The 12,207-nt window shown below is 37.9% G+C and overlaps 1 protein-coding gene across 11 annotated transcripts in view; it reads right to left on the bottom strand.

The window, feature by feature from the left end:
* Obsc (Obscurin) overlaps positions 1-12,207 on the bottom strand; it is a 2,548,720-nt gene that overhangs the window by 42,404 nt on the left and 2,494,109 nt on the right. For all 11 annotated transcript variants that reach the window (XM_067772951.1, XM_067772955.1, XM_067772952.1 and 8 more), the window contains one exon: positions 9,665-11,316. In XM_067772951.1, coding sequence (XP_067629052.1) covers positions 9,665-11,316 — 1,652 coding nt within the window. The remainder of the gene's footprint in view (positions 1-9,664; positions 11,317-12,207) is intronic.

Raw genomic sequence — 12,207 nt, 5'->3', positions numbered from 1 at the left:
TGGGAAGACTCCAACTTTGCAAGAAAACCCAAATATTACAACCTAATATAACCGCAAATTTCGTACAAAATTTCAGATCTCTATAGTATGGGGAAGTTCCTAAAAACTCGAAAACAAAATTTCAAGTCGGAACGTATTTTAGAACTCTTACTGTTCTTGGACCACCTAGCAAGTTTGTTCCAAATTTCAAAATTCAAGACTCTAGACTCTAGACGATTTCAATATCAATTTATTATTAATTATTTAGATACATCAGCGCTATAAGACTTAGTCTTTTATTGCACAATACAAGCAGACTTAAGTTTATTATAGATTAATAATAGTATATATAAAAATATAAATAGTATATTATAGGTATTAGAATAAAGTATAAATTACAATGCTATATAACAGTACTTAAAAGTATGTAGCAATCCGTATAAACTAAAATGGGTAAACAAATTAAAATTATGAATAAACATGCCCAATTTCACATTACAAATATCTAGTGCGTACTAAGCCCGCTAAACGCCACGCAAACTGCCAAAAGAGATTTCCTTTTAGCGAAAATCTGAGTCTATTTGCCTCAAACCATTGATAAGAGTATATGTACCCTATACATTAACCTGTATACAATTTTGGAAAAGTGGGCGGTGCCACGCCCAATATATGGGTATGTGTATGTGTCATTTATATCTGTTTTTAGCTTCGAATATGATCGCTCGATAGGACGGTGTAGAATATACATGTTTTGCAAGGAAATGAAAGAGCAAGTATTTTCCTTATTGTGGCGATTAGCATTTCGATACATCACTATGCTGCTAATATCTAAAAGCACAACAATAGCAAAGCAAGGAAGCACACATACATGTAAACATCAAAGCGAGCAGCCATATATATGTGGTCAGCTGGTAAGAGCGAAGAAGATGGCAGATGTACATGTATGTAGCCAAAGCCAATAAGAGGTACATACATAGATGCAAATAAATAAGCACTATTGGAGACGACTGCGAAAAGTCCAGACCGTGAGAGAAATAAGTGAACGAGAAAAACCGAGGGTAGAAAAGCAGCTGAGAAAGAGTCAATAAGTTTTATTTTAACACGTTTTAAGTGAAGTACGCGAGCCTTGTAATTGTGAATGAACTGTGAAGAAGAGGTAGAGTGTGGGAGTGAGTGGATGTGAAAATGAGAACGAAAGTCCGAGCAGAAGTGAAACAAAAATTTGAATTCGCCACATCTATGTAATTATTTTAAGGAGGTACACAATATTTGATATGTGAATTATATTATGAAACAAACATTTAAATTTCCTATGTAAGTATCCATAAGTATTAGAAAGGGGTATGCAATATTTGACAATGTGTAGATTCTATAAATATATCATATATGTGGAGTAATTTAGGTGGGAGAAGTAGAGGCTGTGGAAGTGGCAGTCGGAGTGAGAGTGGAGCAAAAATGTAAATGCGATATCTCCGTAATTATTTGAAGCGGTTGTCCAATAATGTGTATATACATTCCATATATGAGGTAATTTGGTGGAAGAAGTAGATGTCATGGAAGTAGGGAGAGGAGTGAGAGTGTGAATGAAACTAAAACTTTATTCTCAATGCCTCTGCAATTTTTTGAATGGGGTACCCAATATTTGCTATATAGATTCCATATATGAAGAAATTTGGATCATAGAGATAGAGTGTATGAGGCAGTAATAGTGGGAAGGTGGAGTGCGAATGAGAGTGGAAGCTGAAGTGCGAGTGGGCTTCGGAGTAAGATAGCGAATTAGAATGAGAGAGACATAAAGGCAATAAGGAAAGAACAGGAAGAGAAATGGGAGAAAAAGTAGTAAAGTTGTAGTCTATTCGATGATATAGAGAGTGATAAAGGAAAGGTCAGTCCACTTTTAAAATACAGGTGAGGACGACGTCTGCCGGGTAGGTACGCTAGTAGGTAATACAAATATACATCTTTCTAAAAAAAATTTTTACAAAAAAATATGTTTTTATCGCAAGAAGGTGCTTAAGGCGGAAGGCGTTGAACAGAGAAGTATTGTGAATATCAATTGAAAGGAATCTCTATAAACTACTTTAGGGTTATAATTATTTAAAATCCGCGGAGCAGTTTTGGAGATATTTCGATAGCTAGACCTTTTGGCGTGGAATTACAGCCAAAGTTTGGATTTGCACCAAAAAAAATAGACGGTTTGAATAAGCAAAAAATTCTCTATTATGTTAAATTTTAAAAATTTGTTTATAACAAATATATGTATTCTGCACTTGTTCAAAAATTTCTTACTGCAAATGTGCACTCAATACAAATGAGAAGCTGCATGCAAAAAGGAACTTTTGAGAAATTTACATGTGCCAGGATAGCCGGAATAAATAGACTTACACGATTTATAGTTCACTGCGTTTAATTATTTAATTTTTAATATTAGGTAAAATAGATTATTACAAACACGACTGTCCTCGTTCACGGTTGAATTCAACTCTCTGCAAACTACTCGGTCTCTCTCTCTTGTCCGTTGCTATTGTCAGTGTTGTCGTTGTCCGTCAGGGTCGAATTTAATAGTATTCAAATTAGATGAAATTCAATACAAAGGGTATTCATTTAAAATGTAACTTGACAGCTCGGCCCATCCTACTCTGACATCGCCTCGATGTCATCTGGATTATCGTCGTTTTCTATGTTATCACCTGTTGTGTCATCATCTATAGTAGGTGGTAGTGCACACCACGGTTTCATTCGATCAGATGAATAAATGGAACTGAATCGTTTCTGTTTATGCTGCATACCATCGATATCTTCAACCAAATATCTGTCTTTACAAATCACCTTACTTACAACATATGGACCGCGATATCGTGCGTCCAATTTACGTGATTCACCAGTAGATTGTATATCATCCAAAATTACTATCAAATCATCTACCTTATATTCAGTGGGATATTTTTGCTTTTCGTCGAATCTTTTCTTCCATTTCTCTCGCTGTTGCTGTATTTTACTAAGAGCTTCTGCCCTTCTCCCTGCCATAGGGATTTCAACAGGGTCTTCAATGACTGCAGCTAAAAGTCGGTTTCGAATTACGTCCCGGATTTTAAAATCAAATATTAAATCGTTTGTAACTTTTGTAAATAATCGTCCCACTCTTTAGCATGGGTACCGGAAGTTCGAAGAAAATTCAGAATTACTTGATTGGCCCTCTCCACTTGGCCATTGGAACAAGGAGTTCTGACAGCAGTTTTTATATGCTGAATATCATGGTCGTCACAAAATTTCTCGAATTGCTTAGATGTGTATGCTGTCCCACGATTGCTTACAATTCTCGCCGGCAATCCAAAATATGAGCTAAGCTCACTCAAAACATGGATTACTGGTTGCGTCTTCGTATTTCTTACTGGCTTCACTATTAAGTACTTAGTGAAGGCGTCGCTTATTGCAATAACATATGTATAACCATTCTTGATTTTTACAAAAGGACCAAGATGGTCAACATGTATCGTATGAAAAGGAATAGGCGTAATAGAATCAATATATAACGTACATTCACGCTTGCCTCCAACCACTTTGTTATAACAACACTCTACGCAAGCGGATATGTACTCCTTTACATACTTTCTAATACGGAGAAACCATAAATGTTGTTTCACTCGTTGAATTGTTTTTTCGAGCCCAAAATGACCCATATCGTCGTGGCAATACATAACAATACGCCAACGAACAGCTTTTGGTATAACACAGGGTATCTTACCACCATCACGTCGATAAAGTCTGTTCTTATCTATTTGGTAATCATTCTTCAGTTGTTTAACTTGATCAGATTTACGCTTTCCACATAACACGTCGATGATATCTCGTATTTTCGCATCCTGAAGCTGCATAGTTAATGACCAGTTTTCTGTTTGCAAAGATACCTGCATAATGTTTGCATTTTCAACCTCTACTTCGCCAGCTATAGGCGCACGGCTTAATGTATCCACATAACTCATACGAACGCCAGGCCTGTGGACACACTCAAAATCGAATTCGGATAGGCGCATCCACCAACGAGCAATGCGCGGAATTAGTTTATTCTTTGTTCTGAAGTTACTTATTGCTGCACAGTCGGTTACGAACCTAAAAGATTTTCCTAACAGGTATACCCTAAATCGCTGTAAGGCTTCAACTACCGCCATAACCTCTAGCTCGTAGCTGTGGTAACGAGATTCTGCTTCATCACATTTTCTACTTAAATACATTACGGCATTCCAAGTTTTACCATCGTCACTATATTGTATCATCACAGCTGCTACACCAATTGAGCTGGCGTCTGTATGAACTTCATGTTTTGCGTTAAAGTCATACAATACCAAAACTGGCTGTCTTGTTTCTATAGCACCCCATATAAAATTATTTGCGACCTCTTTTGCAGTTAACTTATGTAATGATCTGGCAATGATTGCATAGTTCCTAACGAATTTCCTGAAGAATCATGTAAGACCCAGAAATCGACGTACTTCTGTTGCATTAGTCGGAATTGGAAAATCACGAATTGCTTTTACTTTACATTCGCCCGGTGTAATACCATTCGCATTTACTTTATGCCCGAGAAAGTCTATTTCCGTGGCCAAGAATTTACATTTATCCCGCCGCAAAGTCAAATCTGTTTCTTCAAGCAACGCTAAAAATTCGCTAAGTGTTTCTAGGCCATCACACACGGTTACGCTCAGTATAATTACATCATCGAGATACGCGATCACTTTTCGCGGTTTCATTTTCTCGCAAAGTTTATTCATCATGGTCTGGAATACCGCCGGCGCGTTGACCAGACCAAACGGCATACGATTATATTCATAATGTCCATCATTAGTTACGAACGCGGTAAATTGCTTACTATCTTCATCAACCTCGATTTGATGATAACCCATATTAAAATCTAACACCGTAAAGTACCGATTACCTGTGAGTATAGCGAAAAGTTCGTCCATAATTGGCATAGGGAATGGCTGTTTGACAGTAACCCGATTTAACTGTCGACAGTCAACACACATTCTGTACTCATTATTTTTCTTCGAAACTACTACTATCGGCGAAGCATATGATGAATTAGATATTCGAATAATATCTCTTTCCAATAAGTCCCGAACTATTTCATTTCTATAGGGCGTTTTGCAAAAGGCAACCTATACGGTTTCATAGTTATCGGCTGGTCAGCGGAAAGTTTAATGCACATCTTACCTATGTTAGCTTTTCTCAGCGTAGAAAAGCGTTTTTCATATCTACACAAAATTTTACTTAAATCACCATATTTGCCCATGGTAGGTTTATCTTCAATCGCGCTTACAGTTTTCACCTCACTAGTTTGAACATATAGATTGTCACCATCAATTATGTATTTATTTTTACCCGAGCATAGTACGTCACGCCCAAGCAAAATATCGTTTTCAATCAAATTGTCATCAACAACCAACAAGTGTACATAAACACTCACATTATCAATTTCCATTTCGACTTTTATCCTGTCAAAACACTCAAACATTCCGCCTCCAAAACCTTTGAGACGTACGTAGCATTTTTCTTTAAACATTTATTTATCTTTTTCGCAACTGAGTTTCGCACTAACGAACGTGAGCTACCTGTATCAACAAAAGCTTCAATTTCATTGTCATTTATCAAAATTCTTTTCACTGTAAACTTTATTGGCTCATCTTCGATTGCGTTGCATTTTTCGGACTGTGCAATCTGCTACACGGTGACCAATTTCACCACACTTTCCACATTTTAATTTTTGTTTCTTTTCACCACATTTGTGCGATATATGTCCTGTTTTACGACAATTATAACAAATAATTTCACCTATCGACTGCTTTTCGCTTGTCGGACGTTTTGTTTCTTTCTCTTGCATTGTTCATTTACCCGGCGCGCTGATCTTTGCTACATTATACGCACAATAGCTTATTATTGCGTGTAATAAATCATTACATGTTACATACTTTGCCACCGATAAACACTTTTTCATATCTGTGTCATTTAAACCGTTTATTACATATTTTATTACCGCTTGGTCATCCACTTTACCTTGGTGACCTTTAGCCAAACACCCGATAATAAAACATTTCGGGAGTTTCATTTGCTCCCCGGCACATATTCATTAATTCGATATGTACATCCGCCGAATTAATAATTGACGGAAACTGATTAATAAAATCTTCAACAAAACACGACCAATTTACATAAACAATTGGTGCAGAGTCTATCCACATTTTTGCAGCGCCCTTTAATTTTGCTTGCACTGTAAAGAGAAGTATTTTCTCATTCCACCCGTATACATGTAGAAGTTGCTCAACTCTACCAACAAACTGTATGGACGAGAACGATTTGTCACTCGGATCGAACTTCGACAGAATTTGTATAATATCATTAACGTTCCCAAAACCATATGAAATTAAACGATTGTCCCACATTCCATTTTGTGGCACATAACTCGACGGCGTGAACATATTATTATGTACATATGTCGGCATTGTATTTCTCCGAACATTATGCATTGTTGTAAATTCGACGTTTTGATTTTCATTTCGTCTGCATGCTCCATGTGAGCGAACGAATATGTATTTGTATTTACTCCCTCAGCCGCTGATGTTGACAAATTATCATTATCATTCCGTTGTGTGTATCCGATATGCGGGAATGGATACTGCGTTGTAATTTCTCTTTCAGCCGCTGACGTCGACATATTACCATTACCATTTCGTTGTGTGTATCCCATATGCGCGAATGGATACTGCGTTGTATTTTCTCTTTCAGCCGCTGACGTCGACGCTCCCAAATATGATTATTCTCGAAATTCAATGACGTTGCAACTGATGGTTCGGCGAATTGGACATGACGCGAAACTGGCGTCGATGCTTGTGCAAACTTTGAACCAAACGTTCGTCTGCTTGCGCTTAGAGGAATAACTGGCTGCGCGACATGCTGCTTCTCATGTTCTCCTGTACGTTACGCTGTTGCTCAGAGCACCTAACAGGTGAGGATGCACTTAATGGCATAATAACACCCTCACTTGTCTCAAAACGCACCGATTGGACAACACTTTCCAATCCATTTAACCGCCGTTCTACGCTTTCATTTAGCGCACTTGAAAATCTTTCGCTTTGTTGGTGTTCATACCACCGCTCGATTAATTTTGCGTTGTTACTTGACATAGGCAAACCCGCATCGCGCAACTTTTCCCGAAGTTGTACCACATTTAAATTAGCAATTCTGTTCATCTTTTCCATTAAGATTTCACACACCGTTTTTTTTAAGATTTTATTCGCGTGTACATACAGGTTTTTTTCTTTCTTCTCCTTATAAACCCTCGCGTACACGTACTTTTCTTTCGCTTACTCTGCAAATTGCATATTTTTCAAAAGCTTACAAAAATTGGATTCTTTTCCCACAGATTGGATCTTTATCCCACTCTGAAAATTGCCAAAATAGCCGGAATAAATAGACTCACACAATTTATAGTTCACTGCGTTTAATTATTTAATTTTTAATATTTGGTAAAATAGATTATTACAAACACGACTGTCCTCGTTCACGGTTCAATTCAACTCTCTACAAACTACTCGGTCTCTCTCTCTTGTCCGTTGCTATTGTCAGTGTTGTCGTTTGTCCGTCAGGGTCGAATCTAATAGTATTCAAATTAGATGAAATTCAATACAGAGGGTATTCATTTAAAATGTAACTTGACACATGGTTGTTGTTGTTGTTATTGTAGCAATAAAGACACTTCCCGACAGTTTTGGAGAGTGTTATCGATGTTGCTGGTACGTCGCCCGATATAGATCTGGTAAATTCCCGTAAGAAGCACCATTAAGGTACAAGCCCGACTATCTCGGGAACGATTTGTATGACCACATGGAACCTGCTAGGTCATCCCGCCGACCCCCCAGTTCCATGAGGAACTTGGGGTCGCCGAAACCTCTGCTGCTAAAGAAACGAGATTCGCCAAGGGTAGGTGACGTTGTCAGTTGGGTTGGCGGAGCTTTAAATTGCGCTGGCAATCCTTTGAAGGTTGCGCTACATAACCCCTTGTATCATTTGTGTATTTTAGTCGCCTCCTCTAACCACAGGCATACCTACCGCGGGTATATTCTAAGCCCTCTAACCCGCTGGGGGGCTTGAGTCTTTTTGAAATATACGCTTTGAGATTTTCGTGTTTTTAATATTTGGGATGCTATAGATTAGGTTAGGTTAGGTTGAACTGGCCGGTCCATGAGGACCTTACATAGACTGAGTGATTCCGTAGTTGTACCAGAAGTTTATATAATGACCAAACTGAAAACCCCTATCAAAAATCAGGACCTATGTTATAACTCTGTCCTCTTTGCAAATACTAGAAGCTTTCTAGGACATATGCCAATTGCTGCTTCTAGATCTGACAGCTGTATCACTCCTAATAGCTGGAGTTTTAGCCTGGCAAGCGCATAGCACGAGCACAAAACGTGCTCGATAGTTTTCTCCTCCAACCCGCACTTCATACATCTGCTATCACTGACCAAAACTAATTTAAAGGCATGTGACGCCAGAAGGCTGTGTCCAGTCAGAATACCTGTCAAGAGTCTACAGTCCCTCTTTTTAATGATAGAGGCAACTTTGTTAGTATAAGGTTGTAAGAACTAAACATAATTTTCGACACTTTACTGTCCCGCGCTTGAACCCACGCCTTTCCCTCTTGGTCGATCATGTCCACCTCTTGCCTTCTCTTAATCTCCCCAAACCTTAATATTCAAGGAATGCGCGCTTTTTAGCTGGTTCATCCGCTTTTTCAAACCCATCTATTCCCATATGCCGTGGGACCCCATATAATGTATGCTTTTCCCCGTCCTGATTCTTTCCAGCGATTGCTTACACTATAGCACACGTTTAGATGCTGTGCTATGTGAGATTATTGCCTTAATTGCTGCTTGGCTATCAATATAAAAGTTAACACCTCTGCAGTTTAAGCTAATATCTTCCAGTGTTTCTACTACTTTGGCTACGGCTAATACTTCCGCTTGAGGGTGCTATAGCATTTTCGTAAAAGTTGTATTTGAAACATTTTCTTGCTTTATATTATATTTCATTATTATCCTTCCAATGTATATGTTTACAAAATTAATTTTTCCAAATTTTTCGAATTTTTCATCTGGTTCATGTCCCTGTTTCCTGCAACATACTCTCCCTATTTTTCCCACTCCCTGTACATTTCTGAATTCCTTACAACTTCCTCTCCTTTCTTGCTCCATTCCTCTTTTTTTCTTGCTTTCTCTCTCTCTCTCTTCACTTTTGTTATTTGGCTTTTCCTACAAAGTGACGCACATTTTATTACTAAAGTAGTAGAAAGTATTATTCTTAAACATTTCCCATTAATACTAAATCTAAAACGGATTATGAAGACTGTCAAATTTTTATTGTTGTACAGACCTTATACTTATTACATGATGGGCCAGATGTGAAATCTTGCATGTCAATTCGAGTCTATGTCTAGCATATTTCAGCCATTGCAAACTTTTTAATAAATTTTATATACAAATTTTAAATACATCATTTGAACACGAAAAGCTGTTAAAAACTGTATTTTAACACAAAGGAGAAATCTCAAACTCTTCTTTAACCGCTCAAAACTTTTACCTTTCTTCCTATTTGGCTATTTCTTTAAAACAATAATTTAGGCAGTACTTACGTAGGATGACGTTTGAACAAATACATGATGAATCGAGTTGCTTCCGGAGTCACTTCACTAAAGATATTTTCAAATCTATATCGAACAAATGATATATTCTGCTTTGTGTCGTATTCGTCAACTCCGTGGAACGGACTTTTTCCAGAAAGTAAAATGTATGTTATCACACCCACAGACCAAATATCACTTTGTGGAAATATCGGCTCCTCATTTACCATCTCAGGAGGTTGAAAGTCAATCAGGCAGCTTGCGATAACTTTCGCTCCCAATTTATTGACTCTCTTTGCAGATCCAAAATCAACCAATTTAATTTGTGCAGAACGCACAGATGCCATAACTATATTGTCTGGTTGGATATTGAGATGGCAGTAACTTCTCCAATGCAAATATTGCAATGCGTCTAAAAGCTGCGTTATTACATTTGCCACCATTTGCTCGGTGTATCGGTGTCGACTACTAAAGTATGTCAAGACGTCAGCGCCCTGCAGCTTCTCCATCACAAATATTGCTAGTGGAGCATTAGTCGGCTTATAGGCAGCGAATAGTGATGCAATTCTCTCATGCCTCAAGGTTCTAAAATTTTCAAACTCTTCTAATACGAGCGGTTCAGTTTGCTCGTTAAGGTCAAATATTTTGCCTACGATTATTGCATTTGTGGATTTTTGAACTCCCTTTACAATTGTACTGAACTCTCCCCGATATATTTCAGAAATAAAACTATACTTTTCATTAACGCTGGAGTCCGTTATCCAATTTGGTGGTTCACATTCGCAGTGGTAATCAGTGTGAACACGCTCTTCTTCAGGAACAATTTCCTGACCGCTTTCTGTGAGTTTTTGTGAATGCTCCATTGCTTTTGATACAAGAATTTTAGACGAGTTTATAGAATTTGTTTCAGCTGTCAGAGGAATGCCCATTTCACTCCAACCAATGCGATTACGTGATGCCAATCTAAATTGGTATTTTGTGTTTGGTTGTAGGTCATGTACCAAGTAAAACTCGTGATCAATATTTTCCGCAATAGTCATCCATAAATCTGAGTTATACTCTTTATATTGTAAACTATAACATAGAACTGATGAATGGCCATCATCCTTCGGCTGTTTCCATCTAAGAAGAATTTCTTTATCACTAATAGCAGATACTTCTGGAGAATCGGGTGCATCTGGCAAGGTAGCAACAACTAAACGGCATCTCGTAACTGTTTGTCCCAATGAGTTTCTAGCAACGGCCTTATATATTCCTATATCCGTATGTACAGCAGGATCGAACCGTAAAATCGATCTACCGTCTTCATCGGTTACTATTTTAATTCGGTTCGATTCGTTCACAACCATGTCATTTTTGAACCATTGGATGGATGGTTTCGGATCACCAACCGCAAAGCAATGAATGTGTGCAGGCTGATATTCAACTATAGCAAGTGTTTGCGGTTTCTCTCTAAAAAATGGAAGGCACCCTTCGCGTTGACTTTCAATTAAAGCTTCTGCTTCGGTATATTCATCGAGCCTAGGACCCAATTCTGTTCGAAGTCTGCGAATTGAAAAAGAATCATTTGAACTATACATATTTATTCGGCTGCGGACACGTTCGTCTTCTATTTCTTCATCCATAATATCGGTGAAACGTCGACGCTCGCGAATAATAGGTAGCTGTAAAAGACAATGAAGTTCACATATCAGTGACAATTATGGAATGCTATGTTTTAATCAAATATTGGAAACCATGAAAAGAATATACGGCTTAAAATATGAATTTTTATCCATTTTTATATCCAACTAACAGACCCTCCCCCTCTCTCCCGCTTTTCCTTATCCTTTTATTCACGCCTCCCTTTTCTATGTCATATTCATTTATTCATTCTCTGTGTCTCTTTCTTCCTCTCCATTTTTTCCCTAACTTCCTTTCCGCTCCATCTATCCTTATCTCTCTATATTCGTCTAACTCTATGTCTTTCTCCTTCACTCTTTTTTTTCTCACCAATTCTTCTCCATTCCCTATTCCCAGTCCCAGTCCGTATCCCCCTCCCAGTCCCAATCGATCCCTGGTCCGATTCCCTGAAAGGAACCCTCTGCAGGGTGCTGTAAAGCTATCCTGAAAATTCGAATAGAACCGGTGGAGTGATTTCGGAGTCCATAAGCTGCATACAAACATATAGATATATGACTGCATGCAGAAAATGAGTGGATTGGGTACATTTTTTTCTCAGATTTAATTAAAAATAAAAATTATTTGAGGCGAGCACTGCTAACGATATGGATAAACGAAACTATAGAGAAAATAGCGCTTATTTGCTTCTGGCAATGCTTTTATGTCTCTGACTGTGTCTGAATTGATAAACAAAGAGACAACACGCAAGAAAATCAAAGCGACATTATTGGTATAGGATTTTAAAGCCCTGTAACTCCTTTCCTGTATAGCTTTAAACAATGTTTTTTTGCAAAAACACTATCGTGATTGAAATCTATGTTCTTTGAAAATTTCACGAAAATCGGTAAAGCCGTCCCGGTCTCATTTTGGGTACTTCATTTTATAATATTAAT

The sequence above is a fragment of the Eurosta solidaginis genome, chromosome 3 (assembly GCF_040869045.1).
Source record: "Eurosta solidaginis isolate ZX-2024a chromosome 3, ASM4086904v1, whole genome shotgun sequence".
Classification (NCBI taxonomy): Eukaryota; Metazoa; Arthropoda; class Insecta; order Diptera; family Tephritidae; genus Eurosta; species Eurosta solidaginis.
This window is presented reverse-complemented; position numbering and strand designations above follow the sequence as displayed.